The sequence below is a fragment of the Spinacia oleracea genome, chromosome 6, assembly GCF_020520425.1.
Source record: "Spinacia oleracea cultivar Varoflay chromosome 6, BTI_SOV_V1, whole genome shotgun sequence".
NCBI classification, from domain to species: Eukaryota; Viridiplantae; Streptophyta; class Magnoliopsida; order Caryophyllales; family Amaranthaceae; genus Spinacia; species Spinacia oleracea.
The window spans coordinates 121,028,504-121,050,683 of NC_079492.1; the positions used below are offsets into that span (position 1 = coordinate 121,028,504).

At 35.6% G+C, this 22,180-nt stretch overlaps 2 protein-coding genes across 2 annotated transcripts; one reads left to right on the forward strand and one right to left on the reverse strand.

Moving 5' to 3' along the window:
• Window positions 1-133: 133 nt before the first annotated feature.
• Window positions 134-2,950, reverse strand: LOC110803978 (peroxidase 1-like). Its single transcript, XM_022009527.2, has 4 exons — window positions 2,431-2,950; window positions 1,461-1,652; window positions 944-1,109; window positions 134-627 (listed from the first exon to the last, which is right to left on the reverse strand). Exons 1-4 carry the CDS (start codon window positions 2,725-2,727, stop codon window positions 224-226), a joined length of 1,059 nt encoding a protein of 352 aa, XP_021865219.1. The 5' UTR covers window positions 2,728-2,950; the 3' UTR covers window positions 134-223.
• Window positions 2,951-5,477: 2,527 nt separating this feature from the next.
• LOC110803970 (rho GTPase-activating protein 2) lies at window positions 5,478-9,340 on the forward strand. Its single transcript, XM_022009519.2, has 4 exons — window positions 5,478-5,917; window positions 7,674-7,794; window positions 7,875-8,225; window positions 8,455-9,340. The coding sequence occupies exons 1-4, from the start codon at window positions 5,592-5,594 to the stop codon at window positions 9,007-9,009; spliced, it is 1,353 nt and encodes a 450-aa protein (XP_021865211.1). The 5' UTR covers window positions 5,478-5,591; the 3' UTR covers window positions 9,010-9,340.
• Window positions 9,341-22,180: the final 12,840 nt, after the last annotated feature.

Sequence of the window (22,180 nt, forward strand, 5' to 3'; positions counted from 1 at the left end):
AACCCGGGGCATCGTCCGGGCCCAAATACTAGTTAAAAAAAAAGGCGAAATTCTCACCTCAAGCTGCCCATTTGGCAACCTTATTATTCATCATAATAATGAATTATTGAATTATAGTATAAATATGAAATAATTGAAACATAACCCTTATGGGCCTTATTGATCATGCATAGACAACACTTAATTAGTATTGTTAACAATTTACATGCTCATGTAATTATTTTTAGTTAACCAAAGTGCATTGTTTCCTAATCTGCCCTTGACGTCCGGTAAGCACACCAATGGCTCCCATCTTTTCCATAGACGTAGCAAACTCATCAAAGAACCTTTCCGAGTTAAGAAACTCTTCGGTGATTTTACGGGCGTTAGCATCGTCGAGGAGGGCGGCGTCGGACATGAAAAGACCCTTATGTTCCTTTAATATTTGGAAGTAATGGTTGTCGAAGGAGAGGGAACTTTTAGGGTCTAATTCAAGAGTGGTTGTGGCATCACTTGGTCCTTTACATTGGGTCCTTAAGAAATCAGCATAAGATGGGTTTAATGAAGGGTCTTGATCTCCCTTTCCAGTGAAGTTAAATAGCCTTGAGCTCACAAAGTTACAACGACTTACTCCAATTGTATGCGCACCTTTAATATAATTCACCACAATAAAACAAAATATAATGTAGGTACGTTAAAAACTCAATTTGCTTTGCTGGACAAATAGTAAAAGTTAAATAACATAATTAGTGAGTGGCGCAAACGATGTCTAAATAATTTGTTATTTTTAATAACGTAAGATAAAGTCAAAACGTGGTGAAGAGACGGATTTGTGTCTTGTTATTTTATTCTTTTAAAGAATGTACCAGACTATTTTAGATCTTAAATAACTTTGCATTTTAATTTTCCGTTTTGTGTCCATTTCATTCACATGATTTTCATTTAACGTAATTAAGTGACATACCTGATAATGCCACAAGATCACGAACAGATAGGCCCTTTATGGCGAAGTTGTTTAAAAGGACAGGGAACTTAGAGAATGAGGAAGGAAGATTTGCTTCAGCCTCCGATGCCAATGATGTTGTTCCATCTCTTCTGCCGGTGGGCACCTCCCACAAGGGCCTCCCATACTGGAAAAAGTTGAACACAAACCTTGTTTATTTATTGATCTACTTAATCGCAGATAAGGCTACAAACGAGTTGAGTCATGTTTTAATTTGTTCGAGCCAACCTGGAGTCGTCCTTGTTAAAAAAGATTATCAATACTACATAGTTAAATAGAGATTAAGCTACGTATTTAAATTTCTTAGAGCTATAGAATCTTGTTAGATTTGTCTTGAAACATTTAAAATATCAAACTTTTATGTTTTCTTACTAATTATAATCAAATATATTAATGTTAAAATTTGTGTATTGTCATCGTGAAATCTTAAACGGTGCAATTAAAAGAACGGAGTAAGATATAATTTAGTTAAACTTACTTGGAGAGAAACAGCGTCCCTGGTAGCAAGAGCCAAGATATCAGCACAAGACACAACATCTGGGCACTCTTTCTCGATCTCCTCTTTAATATCTTCAACAACTTCGAAACCTGCTAAGTTTCGGTTGGCTGATGCTTCTTTCTCTGATTGAGAACCTTTTGCTGAGTTTAATAACACTGAACCATCACAACCCTGCATGCAAAATTATTATTATTCTAGGAACTGATCGATGGTGTAATTTATCCAAATAAAAGCAGGGTGATATAATAATTCGTCCACCATCGTAATTAACTAATTAACCATAATGTTATATTATCTACACAATTGTCTCGTACATGACTATCGAAAATGATAAAGGTCGCAACATGCGATCTTTAAGCCGTGTCACAATGATGACATAACATGCTTATGTGTCATGATTTAAATTGGAAACTAAAATATTTAACTTATATAATTTATTATACATGTTTCAAAAAAAAGTAGAGAAATCTTAATATTCTAATTTGTTTTTTTTTTTTTTTTATCTCGAATACCTTATTTACATATTTTCATAGTAAAAATATTGAATTGATAGTAAAAATAATTTGATGACGCATACCCTACGTGACGCCTATGTGTACCAATTAAATTCCGACACGTAAGATTGCGCAACTTGCGACCTTTATCGTCACCCCATGACTATTACTAGATTGATCTCTATTCTTCTCCTCTCAACTCATGGAACCACAAATTGAAAAAACTTAATTATGGCAAGCTTCTAGTTCAGCTGAAAAAACTCAACTTATGCGTATACGCGCGAGATGAAAAATCAGAGTACGTATTAAGTTACATGCAAACTAATCATGTATATATAAATAAATTTATCAACTTGTTTAGTTAGTTTAATATAAATAAATTGATAAAGTAATGGTATGAATAACATAAAATATATGCGGTTATCATTGATAAATAATAAACAAAATACACATACCCTGACAAAACAATCATGGAAAAGCACTCTCAGGAGCTTTGCAGGCAAGTCTGGGTTACTAGAGACATGTCTCTCAGTAACCGTCTGCACAATCTCTTCTGCACGAGGACAATTTTCTCCATAAAAATTGATCGCTAGACCGCCATTGTTTTTGTGTTTATCCTTTCCATGACCGTTACCTTTACCTTTACCTTTATCTTTGTCTTTATCGTCATGCAATTTTTTCTTACCATCAGAAATGACAAAAGTAGTACAAATCGCTATGATAAATACCAATAACAAAACCTTGTTAGCCATCTTCAATCAAATATTCGATCAGGAAAAAAAAATCCTCTCGAAAATCAACCCTAAAAAAAAAATTATGTGTACAACTTCAATACTTTCGTAGCTTATTATTATGGTCTTAATAATAAAACTACGTTGAAGTTGCATGGTTCTATACTTCCATTAGTGGCCTCCTTATATAGCACTCAGATGGAATGTTGCTCAATAAAAAGTCACTCTAAAAAAATTGGATTTCTTGAATGTGAAAAATGATTTCATATACGCATCCATTGTGAACTTTATCGATCACTTTACAACTATACCTTACTTATACGTGAATTAGGCAACGTCAACGCCGAATGTTGGTTGACTTTAATATACTACCATTCAATTACTTCCTCCGTTCCACAATAGATGCGTCGTTTCTCATTTGCGCACTATTCATCAATCAACTTTGACAATCATTTTTACACTGTTGTGTAAGAAAAAACATAGTCAAGTGAGATCTTGTTAAATTCGTATTAATGCAAGGATTCCAAATATCAACTTTTTATAACTTTTACTTATACGCATTTAGAGATATTAATGTTCAAAGAAGCGTATTGGCATACGTGCAAATAGAAATGATGCATCCTTTGCGGAACGGAGGAAGTAGATAATACACTGTGCATATCAAAATAATTCCTCAGATAGTTTAGTGGCCAAGGTATAACGGCTATCCAAGTTGACGGTTTCTAGATTAAAAAAAATCATTCTAATTAATCCTACATGGATGGTAAATTTATAATTAAGTTTCACTATGATTTATACAGGGAAATAAATTTTTGGTAGCGAAACTACCGTTAATATATTAAGACCTACCAAGGGAGGTGGAATGTGAGAGACATGACGGTTTGGAATAAAGCAACAGTTTTCTGGTAATCAACGGTTAGCGGTAATTAACTGGTTGTATTAGCTGGTTTGAGTAATTGTTTTTATATTAACTGGTTTGACTAGCTGGTTGTATTAGTTGGGCGTACAAAAAAATGTGTGGTACGAAATTATAATGTAATAGTGGTTTGATCGCGTAAATGACAAAAAGGAAATTGGGTACTTTTCATTAGGAAGGATCGAGTGAAGGACTAGATTGTTATTTGGACGCACATACGAGTAATCTCAAGTGGGATTGTATTGTCGAGTGCGTCGAGGCGGATATCGGGCATGCAACAACAAACACATATCAACTAAAAGACAAATAGCTAAAAGACAAAAAAGGAAGTACCATTCATGTAAAAAAAGTATCATTCTAATACCATTCTGTAAAAAAAAGTACCATTTGTGTTTAGAAAAGTACCATTTAATTTTTTTTTTGTCCTTTTTCCTATTTTGTCTTATGTTCTGATATGTATTTGGACACACATATCAGATATGTGTTTTTACTTCCTCTTGTATTGTCCCCCTAAGTTCTCCAATTGTGGGCATGAGTGGAGGAAGTAAAAACACATATCTGATATGTGTGTCCAAATACATATCAGAACATAAGACAAAATAGGAAAAAGGACAAAAAAAAAAATTAAATGGTACTTTTCTAAACACAAATGGTACTTTTTTTACAGAATGGTATTAGAATGGTACTTTTTTTACATGAATGGTACTTCCTTTTTTGTCTTTTAGCTATTTGTCTTTTAGTTGATATGTGTTTGTTGTTGCATGCCCGATATCCGCCTCGACGCACTTGGCATGAGTGTAATTTGACAATTGATATCAAATCATTCAGTTAGAAACACTAGTATTACAGTATAAGACTATAAGGTGCGTTTCCTAAATTAGCGGGTTTAGCCGAATCCGCCATTCCTAATTGCTAATCACCAAACACCCCAAATTAGCAGATTCACTGGTCAAATCTCTAATTTATCTAACTAAACACTCTTTAATCCTTTCATTGCCAAACACAACCTAAATTTCACTCTGAATTAGGCAATTACCCCATATATTAGTTTTTCTCACCCTTCTGTTCCTCACATATATTCACACCATCTTTTCTTACAATAAATAATTGACCGACTATTAATTAATTACAATTAAGAATTAAGCACTTATCCAACACATAATAGTCTTTTCGTTTCCCCTCAAAAAAAAAAAAAAAAAATACTCTTTCCGTTTCATAAAGTTCTGCCTATTAGGAATATTGACATTATTCACATTAGAAGATAATCTATTAAATTTGTTATAACATATGAAAAAACATAGTCATGTGAGATCTTGTTTGATCGTCTAAATGAATACTTTAACAATATCAAAATTTTAATCACAAAACAAAAAAGAAACTTTACCAAAGTTTTACGGGTATAATTTTTACTAACATGTACTTTGAGATGTTAACTATACATAATGTGCATTGGCAAAAATGTGAAGGAAAATTGGCACTTTCAGGAAAAAAAGAGAGTATATATTACAAAGTGTTTTAACAAATTCAACTCAAACCTGAACGGAGTAGATTTTTTATAACTAAACGTCCCCATAATTTTAGTTGTTAGTCATCCAAAAAGACAAAAAACAATTAAAATAAAATAAAAAATCAACACAAGATTCCAAGAACAATTGAAGATTTTGAACATGGGTCATGATAAATTGATCCAAGCTTAGGCCCAGATTTAATTAGTTGCCTGCTCAAAATCATGAAAGTTATAAAGGGCAATATAGTAAATAACAACTAAAGATAAAAAAAAGTAGGCCCCTCCCCTCAAAATTTGAAAAGCGGGTGTCCGTTTGAATCCCACCTCCCAACAAAAGCATCCCAAGTTTAAAACAACAAACCAAAAACAAAACTTCCCATTTCAAACCACACTTTCTCGTCTCGACTCGACTCCCATTCTCTCTCCTCACAATCAACAACTAACACACAAACAAACCCCCATATGACAGGCCTTATAATGGTTACAAAAGGCGGAGGTTGCGGCGGAGGCGGTGGCGGTACAAAAAGTCCAGCACCAACAAAAGGAATGACAGACGAGCAGAATCAGCTGTCATTAGTTGCATTCCTCTTAGCAGCATTGAGGAAATCAATGGTTTCTTGCCGCGTAGATCGAAGAGAACAAGTTATCTCAGCTGTTCAACAAATGGAAATTGGTTGGCCTACTAATGTCAAACATATTACTCATGTTACATTTGATCGTTTCCAGGGGTTTCTTGGTCTTCCTGTTGAGTTTGAAGTTGAAATCCCTCGCAAAGTTCCCAGTGCTAGGTAATTTTATTGTTCATATTATCCAACCCTAAATCTTGATTTTTATTTGTTCATGGATCTGGGGTTTTTGCAATTAATTAAGGGGTTTAATTAATTTGTACTATGAATTTGAATTTGGGTGCAGGTTTTTCGTGTGAGTAATAAATTGGGGTGTGAGATTGAGGGCTCAAATTTCTAAGTTTGGAAGAGTTGTTAGGAGTTTTCCTCATTTATGACTTTTAATGAATCACTGGCCCCTCATACTTTGGGCACAATTTCAAAAAACTTAACTACTCCTTTTGTTAATTGTACAATTCATTTTAATTGTTTAGTTAAAGGTTGCTTTCTTTTACGAGTAGTACATTACGGTATTCTAATTTCTACATTACTGTATAATCGTGGTACTGGCCTTTAAACCCGTGTAATACACATGATCAAGAACGATATACTGCATGTATAACGTTTGAGATAACAAACGGTATATTATAGCCTCGTTTTATACTTAGACGTAGTATATAAGCTCCTTTATTCATGTTAGCTTTAGACTGAAGTATGGTATAATGTGTAGTTTCCTTGAAGTGTTGGGCTTATCATAATAAAGTAAATATTGTCAATTCATCTATATGGTAGTTTGCTTCAATTGTTGAATTGCCCACTCTTGCCGTAGTTTCGAATAAAGGGTTTCATTAGCATTATGACGCTATGTTATAAGAATTTGTTACAAGTTCCCGAAATGGTATGAATATGGTGAAGAACTTATTACAAAATAACGAAAATGGTATGAATATATAGTGAACTAAGTGAAGAATTCATCACAACAACATATAACGCAAATACCCTTTTGAACTTGTTTAACGATAGTATAAAATGTAACGTTCCCTAATTTTTAAATTATAATGTAGTACTTCCTTCGATGCTTTATTGTGTAACATACCCCTCTACACGATATTTAAGAAAGTGGTACTTGAGTGGGACCACAACCACTTTCGTCACATTACTTATTTCATATTAGGTTTAAAAGTGTAACTTTGGGTAAAAAATGTTTTCATTTTAGATGTGTTGCAACTATTGTGACATTTCCATTTTTGGGAAGTGTTGCAATTATATAGAAATGGAGGAAGTACTGATTTTGGCGGATGGAGAAAAATGACGAGGTTCTATAGTTGTTTCTTGGAGTGAATGAGCGATTAAATAAAAAATGATTGATTAAATGGTTCTTTGATTTATATGGTCCTATATGTAGATGGTATGTTGATAGTTGCAGAGAACAAGTCTGATATTCAAAAGTTGAAGATCTCCTTAGTACAGAGTTTGAGATGAAAGACTACTATGATAATTTTTTAGTGTCATATCACTCATATGACACAATGCTTCTAAGAAATTGTAAGATGTTGTAGTGAATTCAGCCCTTAGGATTTTATGTTATCGTCAAATGAAGCATTTTATCAAACGAAATACTTTTGCATTATAATTTGCTTGGTACTTGATCTGGTTTATACCTTCTTCAGTGTAATGTCAACTTGATACTGTTATTTGGATCGATTAGAAAATAATGGTATGATAATTTTGAGTATCATATCATCCATATAGCATAATGCTCCTAGGTGTAAGTTTAAGATGTTGTAGTGAATTCAGCCTTTAGGTTTTTATATTTTTGTCAAATGAAGCATTTTATAGCACACAAAGTATACTACATTCTAATTTGCTTGGCACTTGATCTGGGTTTGAACCTTCTTCAATGTAATGTCAACTTGATATTGAGTCTGCATCTTTGCAGTGTGAGCGTATTTGGTGTTTCAGCAGAATCAATGCAATGTGCGTATGATACCAAAGGAAATAGTGTCCCTTTTATACTACTGCTAATGCAAGAGAGGCTGTACTCACAGGAGGGTCTCAAGGTACGAATTTGCTAGTTATACTAAGTTCATTTCGACTTCTTTTTTTGTCATCTGGCTTGAGGGGTTTGTTGTGTTTGCAGGCAGAAGGAATCTTTCGTATAAACCCAGAAAATGGTCAAGAAGAACAAGTTAGAGATGAGATTAACCGGGGCATTGTGCCAGATGACATAGATGTGCATTGTCTAGCTGGCTTAATTAAGACCTGGTTTCGGGAGCTCCCTTCTGGAGTATTGGATGGTCTTTCACCGGAGCAAGTTCTTCAATGTAACAGTGAACAAGATTACTTCTTGCTGGTAAAACAGCTTAAACCTATGGAAGCTGCACTTCTCAACTGGGCTATTGATCTTATGGCTGATGTGGTCGAGGAGGAGGAATTCAACAAGATGAATGCCAGAAATATTGCAATGGTTTTTGCTCCAAACATGACTCAGGTATAAGAAGCCTCTGTGTTCTGTTCATTTAGTCTAGCATATTGGACCGAAACACTTAAAAAATAAAAAAACTCAAAAGTACAAAGAAACTCCACTAATCCACTCGCAATTGCTAATCATGGAAATTGAACTCATTTAAGTTTATTATCAAGCAGAACAGTAAATGGTGTACAATGTATTTGTTTGTTAAAGTTATTCTAGCTGATATGTTATGATTTGTTTGATGCAGATGTCTGATCCGCTTACAGCTCTAATGCATGCTGTTCAAGTCATGAACTTGCTCAAAACCCTCATAACTAAAACTCTAAGGGAACGTGAAGAGGTTGTTACTGAGGGTAACTATTCACCTATGTCATCCCATTCTTCAGGCCAGGAGAGTGATGAGGAGTACAACAGCCAGCAGGAAATGGATACAAGTTGTGAGTCAAGAGGGCCTGGTTCTGATTGTGATGAATCTGCTGATTATAATCACAATGAAGAGTATGAACATGAAGATGAAGGTGATTCCTTGAGAGAAATAGGCGGTAATACCTTGAGCGAAATAGGTGGTGGTTCCTTGAGAGAAATAGAAGAATGTTTCCTGAGGCAATTGGATAGAAACAAGATAATTAGCAATCGGCAGGATGAGGCAGAAACAGTAAATTCTGACAGTAATTCTGACAGTGGTGAACGTAATACATTTGACTCAAAAAGCTTATCAGAAAGATACGAGAGTGTAAAAGACGTGGAGATGGATCAGCTAGTCGAGACTGCATCATCGATGCCCTTGCTCGTGAACAGTTGACACGAGCATAGACGACCCTCTATACTGGTTATGATGGTAGTAGCCTTGAAACATTTGTTTGACATATGTTGTTGTATGTGCATTGTTGTTGTGTTTGTAAATTAGTTACCCTTACCGCGTTAGGAAGTTAGGATTTCATCGTGTCAAGGAGGAAATATTAGGACTGGTTTGCTTCAAGTAGTCAAGGTTCAAAGGTTCAGTTTGCCACTGACCTTGATTTTCTAGGTTTTGACCATTTTACTGGGTTGGAGTTTGTAGTACGTTAAGGACTGAAGACATTCAAGTCACACTGTAACTTAATTGTATGGTTGTGTTGAAATTAGTTTAAACAGATCTATTCTGCCTTTGAAATTCCAGCATTTGAAAGGTAGCAGCCTTACTAAGCATTCTTTGTTGCTGTTGAAATTGCAGTCAGTTGATTAAAAAGAGTAAATTCTCTGCTAGTTGTGGTCTTCTGTAGCTTGCTTCGTTTGATTTGAATTCAAGGTTATCGATGTTTTTGACCAATTTTTCTGGTGTGAATTTTCTGCAACTTTACGGTTCAGTCTTCAGCTGAATTCTACATGTTGAAATTTATGTCCAAGTTGGTGTGAAACTATGAATGGCTTCCATAGATTTTACTACGTACGTATGGTCGTGTATAGAACTATTCTTTCAACAAAGTGATCACAAAATTGTCAATACGCAGTAATTTTCTCTTAAACGTAATCTGAAGCCTCCATGCTACCTCAATTTCACTAATTTGTCACACGTCTTCATACAATGCATATGTTTTGTTGAGGTCCTAAATGAAAATACTCACATTTAGAGTTATCCCACATTGGAAAAAAATGAAGATACACCAACTTATAACCTTGAGGAACTACTTTTTTCAATTTTAACTGATTTTGTGATGGAACCTCCTCTTAAACTCTAAAAACAAGTGGCTTTTTTTTGGTAGAAAAGGGCAGGAAATTAGATTAAAATAACGAAGTGATGAATCTGTATATGAGTTTTACTTTAATTAAATCATATCATGTTTCACCAAAGTTATTTAATTCCCACGTAGGATTTGATACTAGTGTATTGTGCATAACATGTTTAATCACATAAATAAATTTCGAGTGATTGGAATGAATTATGAATAGCTTGTACACCCATGAATCAAATTATCAATCTCATTCACTCACTTGATTTCACATATTGTACTCTCTGGCTTTGTCCTTCTAAAATCACTATCCCCAAACTTTTTAATCTGCCTTCCTTTAATCCCTTTTGCCGTAATCTGACCTCTGAGTTACAATAGAAGTCCATCATCAAATCTACAAGATACCCGATTAGCAAATCATTTTCTCTTCCTAGAAACCTGGTGTATTATAAAGAACATACTCGTTAACTCGTATCGACTTTAATCTCTCTTTCCTCGGGTCTGGATGAACTTTTGGGAGGCGATCGATTTCATCGTCATCTCGCAGCAACAATCTACACAGAAACGACGAATTATCACAAGAAAATGTTCAGAACTAATTATGGTGTGACAACGTTGAGGACATGAAGAAGTTAAGATATCCTACAAAGCCTAATAAAACTAAAAGTTCCCACATAGAAAGAGAGTCGTTTATTTTCTTTGTTTATATATCCGTATGAGCACTAGACTTATCGCTGAGCTCAGTAACGTGAGCTTGTGACCCAAGTGGGAGCATTAAGCTGATGGAACAGGATTTCAGCTCTCTGGGTCGGGTCTCTGTGGTTGGCATTATGCTGGCTCGCCCTCTCCAAGTTGAGAGTTGGTCCATGTGGGTCGGGCGAAGGCCTGATCTTTATGGGCCTTAGAGTGGAGGGGACTGCGTGAGGCTGGTTTCACAGAGCAACGAAAACCTCCCGCTCTTGTCAGTGGAAGGATAACGAGCTTGCGCTTCCTAGGCCCATTAGTACTTAGTTACTTAGTTGGCTGATCCTCCAATGGACCATCACTTTTTTTTTTACATTTTAATTTTATACAAAATACACCAACATATTTTTAATAATTTTTTTTTTTTTTGCCATTACCAACATATTTTTAATAAAAGTATTTTTTTAAAAAAAACTAATAAAAGTATATTTTGATATAATATAAAAAATAAATTAAAAAACATTTATTATTTTACATCAAGTAATTGATCTATCTTGTTGAATTCAAAATTACAACGATAAGTTTGGAATAAAAAGTAAAAGAGAGAACGCCTCCACCTTATTCCCGATCTATGTGAATGGTATCGGGATTGTTTTTTAAAATCAATGTAAATAGGAATTTTATTTTGATTTTAACAATATCTAGAGAATTTGTTCCCGCAAATAGGAAATTTATTAGATTTTGAATACAAACTCCGAATCATTGACATTCAACCATGCAACGAAATGTGCCATTGATAAATCAAAACTCCATATATAACCAAATTTGGTAAATATTATTGTGGTTTTCATGTTTTAGTTTTTAATTTTCCAACTATAAATAAAAGGAGCCTTAATTCACTATCCTATCCAATTTCATTTTCTTTTCAAATATTCGATCCAATATAACCTTTTGTCCCTCTTAGTTCCTATATCCAATAAATCAAAAGGACTACTCCCTCCGTCTCTTTTTGTTCTTTATGTTTGTTATTTTTCACGCGTTTTAACGATTAATTAATTTGCATCGAGGTTCCTCAATTTTTTTTTATTTAAACAAGATAAATTACGTTTATTTATAATGTTTTCACATTTATCAAAATTATGATATTGGGAAATGAGAAAAATTTAATGTCCAAATGGAAAAGTGTGAGAGATTAAATGACCAAATGAATTTAATTGGTTAAAATAATAATTGGACACAAATTTTGATAGAAAACTAAGTTATTTACTCCCTCTGTCCCTTAATACTCACACCGTTTTGACTTTTTGCACTATTCACATAATTCACTTTGACCTAATTTTATTTCTAGTATATGAAAACAAATGTTAGTATAAAATATATTGTTGGCTTCATCTTAATATATATTTTCAAAATATTAATATTTTATAAGTTTTTATAATATGTAGTTAAAGATATTGGTGGTCAAAGTTTTGCATTGGCAAGCGTGTCCAGTCGAAACGGTGCAAGTATTAAGGGACGGAGGGAGTATGTGATAATATAAAAGGAAATGTAAAGAACATTTTGAAATACCCAAAAAAGAAAATATAAAGAACAAAAAGAGACGGAGAGAGTAGGTGATTCCACATTTCCAAAGACCATATTAATCTTGAATTATAAGTGATGAGTCTTTACATCAGTTGTTTTTGTTTGCCATCAATTTTAGGTGCTTAAAATCATGACACCTCAACTTAACTAGCTACCCTATTAACTGTTTACAGTTTAAGAGTCAATGGTATTTTAAACTTTTGTCCAAATCTCCAATGCTGTATTTGACTGTTGTTACTCCTTAAGAATGAAGTATTTGACTGTTGTTACTCATGAAGAATTAATATGTGCTCTTTGTCAGTCGGTGTGACAGACCGTGTGTTCAATCTAATACGAAGTAATAAAGTTAGTCGAGTGGTGATCAATGTAACAACTATGACTAATATCAATAGTATTCAGAACAAACCAACATAGAGTTGGCTCAAGTGGTAAGCAGCTTGATGCCCCTTAAGGGAGGTCTCGGGTCCGAGCCTTGCCGTATGCAGAAACTCTTGTAGTGAGACTCACTCACCATAAGCAAGGTGTGCAATACGGGTCGAATTCGAATGTAGTCGGAGCTACGCTCCAGTGAACCGAGTGTGCTATGCGTAAAAAAAAAAAATAGTATTCAGAACAAGCTAGCTTATATCTAAAAGGTGGTGTGGCGTGATAAAATATTACAACTTTTTGACATCAAATAACTTACTCAACGAGTCATTATTCCACCAATCACGTACTTACTTTGAACTACATTAACATATATTTAGTCATTTTTCATTGACATCCTATACTGATTACACCTAAAATGTGGAAAATGACAAAATAAAATTGAACACACGAATACTTTGATTCTATAAGAAAATTCAAATAAGACTTAATTAATACGGAGTAGTAATTAGTTAGTCCGTTTTTAAAGTTAGAGACAATACTAAGATCGAGACTACTCCGAATCTTTTGTCATACTAAAATTTTGAAAATTTACAATAACCCACATACGTACTATGATTCTAGCAAAAAGTATTATTACTTAGTCGGATTTTGACTTGAAATAAAATACTTGATTAACTATTCCTAAAATAATACCATGATTCTACTAAGAGACTATCTTTTGCATGCTAAATTTACCCTTTGATCCCACAATTCGGATCCGTTTTTTTGGTAGGAGGACATTTTTGTAATTTAGGACTGCGCGCAAACTTTCCGGTTTAAGCTAAGTAGTATGTTGTGGCAAGAATTGTGAAACGTACATACGTTGTATGGAGTAGTTTTTAAGTCTTCATTGCGATTAAATTAATTGTCACTAACAATTAGTGATATTTCATCATGGAAATGTCCACTTATTCAAACATTCTAAAATAATATACTTTGTACTACATATGAATAAATGTAAAATGAATATCGCTATTAGTTTAAAACTACAGAGATCTTTGATCAAGGACCATTTGAAAAGTCATTTTTCAATATATTTGACTGATTAGTTGCACCGTTATATACTTCCTCCGTTCCTAAATAGTTGCACCGTTTTGACTTTCACGTTTGCCAACGCAAAATTTTGACCATCAATACTTATAATTATGTATTAGTAAAAATTATAAAAAGTTGTTATATTTAAAATATATATTAAGACAAACCTAATAATACTTTGTATAATAATTTTTAATTTTATTTATTAATAGAAAATTGAGGTCAAAGCAAGACAAGTGAATAGTGTCAAAAGTCAAAATGGTGCAACTATTTAGGAACAGAGGAAGTATTTTATTACTTTTAAGTGAATCTTGTAGTCGTTGTAAAAGTTAGTACAATTTTGAAAGTGATGAACAACTGAAAATTGTAAAGAAAAACACACACACACAAATAAAAAAATAACATTACTTAAAACCTTTTAAAAATATTTACATTAAAAAAAAAGCAATTACTAAGAAGAAAAGAAAAGATGAACCTTTTGTTACTTTTTTGGGTTGAAGAATACTTACAAATTTCGATTCAAAATAAGAACAAAGAATGCTTAGGAACATTAAGCATCTTTGTTCAACACGTACGGTTGACAATATTACAGTGTTGATCCAACTATTCAACTAAATCATTCTCTACCTGCCTTTGGCCTCTTGGTTGGTGGGAAGGCCAATTTCGGGTTTCCAACTTCAGACCTTTCCTTGAAGAACCACAACCATACCTGGCTATTTACTTTTTTCTGTCGAATCCATCAACTGTCACATTCCTAGTTCAAAAACGTGACAATTGATTTCGGACAGATGGAGATCTTCCCCTAAAAGAACCACAACGACATCTGGTTATATACTTCTCAGTCGGATCCAATTGTCACATTACGAGTTTATGTGTGACAATTAATTTCGGACCGGACCCACGGGTATATGTTAAAGTCCCCTACTTACACGAGGAAATTAATTAATTAACAAGAATGAATTGAAAGAATCAAAAGAGCCTAATTAATTAAGAAGCTAAGCAAGTCTCCCAAAAGAGCCTACTCCTTTCTTTTTCACTCAAATTTTTCCCTTCAATGGAATCAATACATGACTTCCTTGAGCTATTACGACTATTTGCCGTTGACATAACTTCCGATGTGCACTTATAATCTTCTCTTGATGAGTAGCTTATTTTACTACTATACATGATGCCTTCTTTTGAACCCTTAATCACCAATTCACTATCACCATAATCATCATCTTTAACATTAACATGACTATGATGATGGGCACCAATAGTTCTGACCTTATGTGTCCCGGATGACCTACATAGGTCATTTCGAGACTCATTGATATGAGTATGGGATGATAATATATTATTATCATCCCATACATCATAACTGCATGACAATGCATCGTCATCATCATCATCTCCTTCCTCTTCATTTTCGTCATGACATGATGATCCCATACCCATACCCATACCCATACCCATCACCATCATCATGTTGTGATGATAATCAAGGTCGCACTCAGAATCGCCCGCCGCCTCATATAGAAAGAAAGGAGATAGATCTAAAACATGTTTCTTCTTCCTATCACCGATTTTTTCCATGACTGAAGTTTTTTTCTTGTAAGTTTTGATGAAGGAATGTCTAAATAGGCTAAGATATGAAGAATATTGATACTTATATATAGTAACAATAAGATAACCTTATACAACAAAAGCAAATGAAAGGTGACGTGTGATTGGGTTGCTTTTAATTATAATATTTTAAACGTTGCACTTTATCAAAATCAAAATAAAATTGACCTATATGTATAATTTAATAAATAAATAAAAAATAAAATGACAAAAAATGGTGGGTATAGCTTTAATTAAGCTTTTGTGTGGGAGACCAATCATATCATATAAATAGTTGGATATTGTTTAGGCAAACAAGTGTGATGGCTTTCTAGAAGAAGGCACATTTATTTGTAGGAATTCAATAAACGAAAAGAATGCCTAACCATCTAGAAGGATGCATCCCTGTTTTTGGCGTTTTCTAATTCACCATCACACTGTTTTTGTGCAATTTGTTTGCCATAAACACATTGCACTACTCTATCTTTAGATTATTTTTTATATAAAGGCAAGGTTTTTATGTCCTATACATTGTAAGGTCCTGTTTAGTTCACCTTATTTCTCCTGATCTGATCTGATTTGATCTGAACTTATTTTTTCTGATCTGGTCTGATCTGATTTTTCAGAATTAAGTTTAAACAAAAATCTATATTTATTAATATTAAACGACTTATGTGTAAAATAACAAATTTATAATACTGTTATTATTTATTTGACGTTGCTCATGATTCAACTATTCCTTATATTAGATAGACCTAGACATGATCTAGATAGATCGGTTATGATCTGGATATGATATGTACATATCGTTTCTGACTTGTGGATGATATGTACAAATTTGGTTCTGATCTGGACAAATCAGTACAAATTTAGGCATGATCTAGATAGATCGATCCGAATATATGGGTTATGATCTACACGTATGCATTTTGATCAGGAAAGATCGATTTTGATCTGGACATGATCTTTGTATATCAATTATGATTTGGACATGAGCTATATAGATCAATTCTGATCTGGACATGATTTGTACATATCAGTTTTGATCTGGACATGATCTGTAAAGATCAGTTCTGATCTGGTCATGATCTGGACAGACCAGTTCTAATCTGGACATGATCTGCATAAATCAATTATGATATGGACATGATCTCTGCAGATCAATTCTGATATGAGCATAATCTATACAGAGTCGATATCTAGACCAGTTCTAATATGGACATATCAGAAACAATATGATCAGATCATGTCCATATCATAACTGATTTTTACAGATCAGAACCATTATATATCCAGACCAGAACCAGTATGTCCAAATCATGCCTTAAATAATACTCCCTTCGTTTCTTTTTGTTGTATCCGTTTCTATTTTAAGCGTTTCATATTGTTGTATCCATTTAGAATCTATTCTATTTTTGGACATACATTTTATCCTAAAATACCCTTACATTTCTATCTAATTACCAAAATACCTAAAGATTCTACCCATATTCCCACCTAATTTTCTCCACCCATAATATTTAATTCTTTTCCCTTCCCCATATACCCACTCTCTCACCTCCTTTATCACCCATCATTATCACTCCTCTCTCTTACCTTATTTCTTTATTATTTTCTCACTCCTTTATTTATTATAATCTCTTACACCCAATCATTTCTCTTACACCCAATCATTACACTTATACCCATACAAACCAATATTCCAATTTTCTTAAAAATCACACCAGATTCCAAATGGATACATAAAAAAGAAATGGAGGGAGTAGATTTTAATTGCAACGAAAACAACATTCTTTTTTATTAAAGCAATAATAGTAATAATAACAGTGAGATAAATATATAATAATAATAATAATAATAATAATAATAATGATAATAATAATAATAAGAATAATAATAATAATTTGTAAAATGTTTAATAATAATAATATAATAATAAGGGAGTGGGGCCTAGATTGTATCTCGGCTTCCCACTAATTATTTGTAAAATGTTTGACATTGTTAGCATTTGATGCATCTTTGGGGGGCTTCAGTTTGGAGTTGGGGTTCCAACAGGTGGTGAGGCTATTCTCCATGCTGTCAATCGTTTGGTTGAGGCTCGTGGGGCCGATGTTGGCCTCTCTATGTTATTGGTGGATTTTCAGAATGCATTCAATTTGGTTGATCGTTCGGCTTTGTTGCGTGAGGTTCGGCTACATTGTCCTGCTCTTTCGCGTTGGGTTGAATTCTGCTACTCTTCTCCAGCACGGTTGTATTATGGGGAGCATACCTTGTGGTCTTGTCAAGGTGTGCAGCAAGGGGATCCTCTCGGCCCTTTGCTATTTTCTTTGGTTCTACATCCATTGGTGTGTCGAATCAGGGACTCTTTTGATCTATCTCTGCAGGCGTGGTACTTGGATGATGGCACTATCGTTGGTGACAGTTTGGTGGTTGGAAAGGTCTTGGAGTTGATTTTGGAGGAGGGTCCTCATTTAGGTCTCCATGTTAATGTTGAGAAGACAGAGGTTTTCTAGCCTTCGGAGGACCCACGCAGTCGTCTAGAAGGTGTCTTTCCTACTGGTATTGCTCGTCCCGCGCTTGGTGTTAAGTTGCTTGGTGGTCCAGTCAGTACGGATTCCTCTTTTTGTAAGGAGTTGGTTTCGCGGCGGGTGTCGAAGACTGTTGTGTTGATGGATGCTGTAGCTAAGCTTAATGATCCCCAGTGTGAGTTGTTGCTTCTTCGTGCGTGCACTGGAGTTTCTAAACTCTATTTTGCTATGCGCACTTGTCCACCTCATCTTTTTGAAGCGGCCCAAGTATCTTTTGATGTGGCTCTTCGGGCTTCTTTAGAGCGTATCGTGACTGCTTCGGGACCTGGGTTCGGTGACTGGCAATGGCGTCTTGCTACCTTGCCTTATTCGTATGGAGGATTGGGTGTTTATTCAGCTGGTGATGTTCGGCATTATGCTTTTCTTGCATCCCGTTTGCAGTCCTCTGGTTTGCAGGATTCGCTTCTTCGGCTTTCAGGTGTTGATGGTCCGGGGTCGGCCTTTGATGATGCTCTTGGTCTTTTCAATAGGACCGTGGAGAGCGACCTTATGAGTAGCCCTAGTGAAATCGCTGCCCCCACTCTCATGAAGAAATTGGCAGACATATATTTCACGAAGGTTACTGCTGATGCGGTATCCGCCTACTCCTTATCTTCGCGTCATGTTGCCCTTTGGAAATCCCAGCAGGGGGATCACTCCTCAGCTTGGTTGCGGGCAGTCCCCATCTCGGGTTTAGGCCAGACTATGAACGGTAAGACTTATCGTTCGGTTCTTTGCTATCGGTTGGGTATTCCGTTGTTCTCTGATTCGACGCCGTGTTCTGCTTGCTCTCGGGTTTTCGATGGGGATATTTATGGGGATCATGCTGTGTCTTGTGCTGGGATCGTGGGTATCAAACATCGACATAATGTTGTTCGTGATACCCTTTTGGATATTTGCTATCGGTCGGGGATTTCTGCTCGAAAGGAGGTTGATGTTGGGCTGACTAGTGAGAGTGATGGAGCTCTTCGTCCTACAGATATATTGCTTTATTCTTGGGATGGCGGTGTAGATGTGTGTGTTGACTTGACTGGGTCTTCACCTATGACGCAATCTGGGTTGTCAGACTTCGTTCCGGGTCGGGTTGTGGCGGTTGCTGCGCAGCGGAAGCAGGTTAAGTATGCGGCACGTTGTAGGGCTTTGGGTTACGGATTCTTTCCTTTTTCCTTCTCTTCTTTTGGGGAGTTGGAGAAAGGGGCTGTTTCGTTGCTGAAGCGGGTCCAGACGTACTCCAGGGCTCAAGACATAGGGGCACGGGCAGCTGCCCACATTTTCAGCAGGATCGGGTTCGCCATAGCTAGAGGAGTGGGGGCCCAGATTGTATCTCGGCTCCCCACCAACTTCTTGTAGTTTACTTGATCTTTGTAGCTTGTTAAGCTTGTAACGTTTTGGTGGTTTCCCATAATAATAATAATAATAATAATAATAATAATAATAATAATAATAATAATAATAATAATAATAATAATAATAATAATAATAATAATAATAAGCTACAAAGATCAAGTGAACTACATGAAGTTGGAGGGGAGCCGAGATACAATCTGGGCCCCCACTCCTCTAGCTATGGCGAACGATCCTGCTGAAAATGTGGGCAGCTGCCCGTGCCCCAATGTCTTGAGCCCTGGAGTACGACTGGACCCGCTTCAGCAACGAAACGACCCCTTTCTCTAATTCCCCAAAAGAAGAGAAGGAAAAAGGAAAGAAACCGTAACTCAAAGCCCTACATCGTGCCGCATACTTATCCTGCTTCCGCTGCGCTGCAACCGCCACAACCCGACCCAGAACGAAGTCTGACAACCCAGATTGCGTCATAGGGGAAGACCCAGTCAAGTCAACACACACATCTAGACCGCCATCCCATGAATAAAGCAATATATCTGCAGGACGAAGAGCTCCATCACTCTCACTAGTCAGCCCAACATCAACCTCCTTCCGAGCAGAAATCCCCGACCGATAGCAAATATCCAAAAGGGTATCACGAACAACATTATGTCGATGTTTAATACCCACAATCCCAGCACAAGACACGGCATGATCCCCATAAATGTCCCCATCGAAAACCCGAGATCAAGCCGAACACGGCGTTGAATCAGAGAACAACGGAATACCCAACCGATAGCAAAGAACCGAACGATAAGTCTTACCGTTCATAGTCTGGCCTAAACCCGAGATGGGGACTGCCCGCAACCAAGCTGAGGAGTGATCCCCCTGCTGTGATTTCTATAGGGCAACATGACGTGAAGATAAGGAGTAGGCGGATTCCGCATCAGCAGTAACCTTCGTGAAATATATGTCTGCCAATTTCTTCATGAGTGTGGGGGCAGCGATCTCACTAGGGCTACTCATAAGGTCGGTCTCCACGGTCCTATTGAAAAGACCAAGAGCATCATCAAAGGCTGGCCCCAGACCGTCAACACCTGAAAGCCGAAGAAGCGAATCCTGCAAACCAGAAGACTGCAAACGGGATGCAAGAAAAGCATAATGCCGAACATCACCAGCTGAATAAACACCCAATCCTCCATAAGAATAAGGCAAGGTGGCAAGACGCCATTGCCAGTCACCAAACCCAGGACCCGAAGCAGTCACGATACGCTCTAAAGAAGCCCGAAGAGCCACATCAAAAGATAATTGGGCCGCTTCAAAGAGATGAGGCGGACAGGTGCGCATAGCAAAGTAGAGTTTAGAAACTCCATTACACGCTTGAAGAAGCAACAGCTCACACTGGGGATCATTAAGCTTAGCTACAGCATCCATCAACACAACAGTCTTTGACACACATTGCGAAACCAACTCCTTACAAAAAGAGGAATCCGTACTGACTGGACCACCAAGCAACTTAACACCAAGCGCAGGACGAGCAATATCCGTAGGAAAGACACCCGCTAGACGACTGCGTGGGTCTTACGAAGGCCAGAAAACCTCTGTCTTCTCAACATTAACATGGAGACCTAAATGAGGACCCTCCTCCAAAATCAACTCCAAGACCTTTCCAACCACCAAAGTGTCACCAACGATAGTGCCATGGTCCAAGTACCAAGCCTGAAGTTAAAGATCAAAAGAGTCTCTGATTCGACACACCAATGGATGTAGAACCAGAGAAAAAAGCAAAGGGCCAAGAGGATCCCCTTGATAATAATAATAATAATAATAATACTAATAATAATAATAATACTAATAATAATAATAATAATAATAATAATAATAATAATAATCTGATCTGATCTGGTCTGAACTTATTTGTCTAATCTGATTTGATCTGGTCTGGTCTGATATGATCTGATCTCATTAAATCTGAAATAAGTAATAAGGTCCTAAAATAAGGTGAACTAAACAGGGCCTAAGAATTGTCTTTTCCATATCAGAACCGGTCAGTCCAAATCATGTCCACATCATAATAGATCTGTCTATAACATGTTCAGATCAGAACTTATATGTCCAAATCATGTCCTGATCAGAACGGATCCTCCCAAATCATAACAGATCTGTCCATAAATGATATGTCCAAATCAAGATCGATATGTCTAGATCATAACTCATCCGTCCAGGTCAAAATCGACATGTCTAACCGATTTGTCCAGATCTTGTCCAGATCAGAACCCATATGTACATATTAGAACTGACATATCAAGATCAGGACCCAGATGTCTGGATTAGAACAGATCTTTCCAGATCATAACTGATATGTGCAGAACATGTCCAGTTAAGAGTTGATCTATCCTGATCATATCTAGACCAGAATCCATATGTCCAGATCATAACCGATTTGTCCATATCATAACCGATCTATCTAGATCTGTCTAATATAAAGAATATTTAAATAACGAGCCAAGTCAAATAAATAATGTGAAATTTTTAATAACAATATTATAAATTTGAATAAATTTATTTTACATGTAAATCGTTAATATTAATAATTTTAGATTTTTATTTAAATCTTAATTATGAAAAATTAGATAAGTTCATATTAGATAAGATTAAAAAAAAAGTGCATATTAGATAAGATAAAAAAAAAAAAGTTCAGTTCAGAAAAAATAACGTGAACTAAACATGGCCTAAAGCTTAATACGTCCATTTGGATACCAACATTATTATCAATAACCAAATTGCATGTGAATTTCCCAATTAAAAATACACCTTAATTAGTTTAGCTCCCATGCATATCCCTTCAATAATCTTGTAAATTGTGATATATATTGCAATTTTCGAACATTACAACTTCAAACTCTAAGCTAGTACTATAAACATATTACTTCCTCTATCCCCTTATGTTTACTTTTTAAAGTTTTGGTTTAGTGAAATTGACGAGAGAAAAAATCGATGATAATTTACAGTATGAGGCAAACTCGAAGAAACAACTCAAAAAGAAAAGTGAAGCATATGCTGTAGATAAGGAATGATC

Excerpts from the sequence above, each read along its gene's own strand:
- LOC110803978 (XM_022009527.2), bottom strand. The coding sequence starts at position 2,727 with ATGGCTAACAAGGTTTTGTTATTGGTATTTATCATAGCGATTTGTACT. Across the intron at positions 1,653-2,430 it reads TCCATGATTGTTTTGTCAGG|GGTTGTGATGGTTCAGTGTT; the intron begins GTATGTGTATTT and ends TTTTGCATGCAG. Across the intron at positions 1,110-1,460 it reads GGGACGCTGTTTCTCTCCAA|TATGGGAGGCCCTTGTGGGA; the intron begins GTAAGTTTAACT and ends AACTTTTTCCAG.
- LOC110803970 (XM_022009519.2), top strand. The coding sequence starts at position 5,592 with ATGACAGGCCTTATAATGGTTACAAAAGGCGGAGGTTGCGGCGGAGGC. Across the intron at positions 5,918-7,673 it reads CGCAAAGTTCCCAGTGCTAG|TGTGAGCGTATTTGGTGTTT; the intron begins GTAATTTTATTG and ends GCATCTTTGCAG. Across the intron at positions 8,226-8,454 it reads TTGCTCCAAACATGACTCAG|ATGTCTGATCCGCTTACAGC; the intron begins GTATAAGAAGCC and ends TGTTTGATGCAG.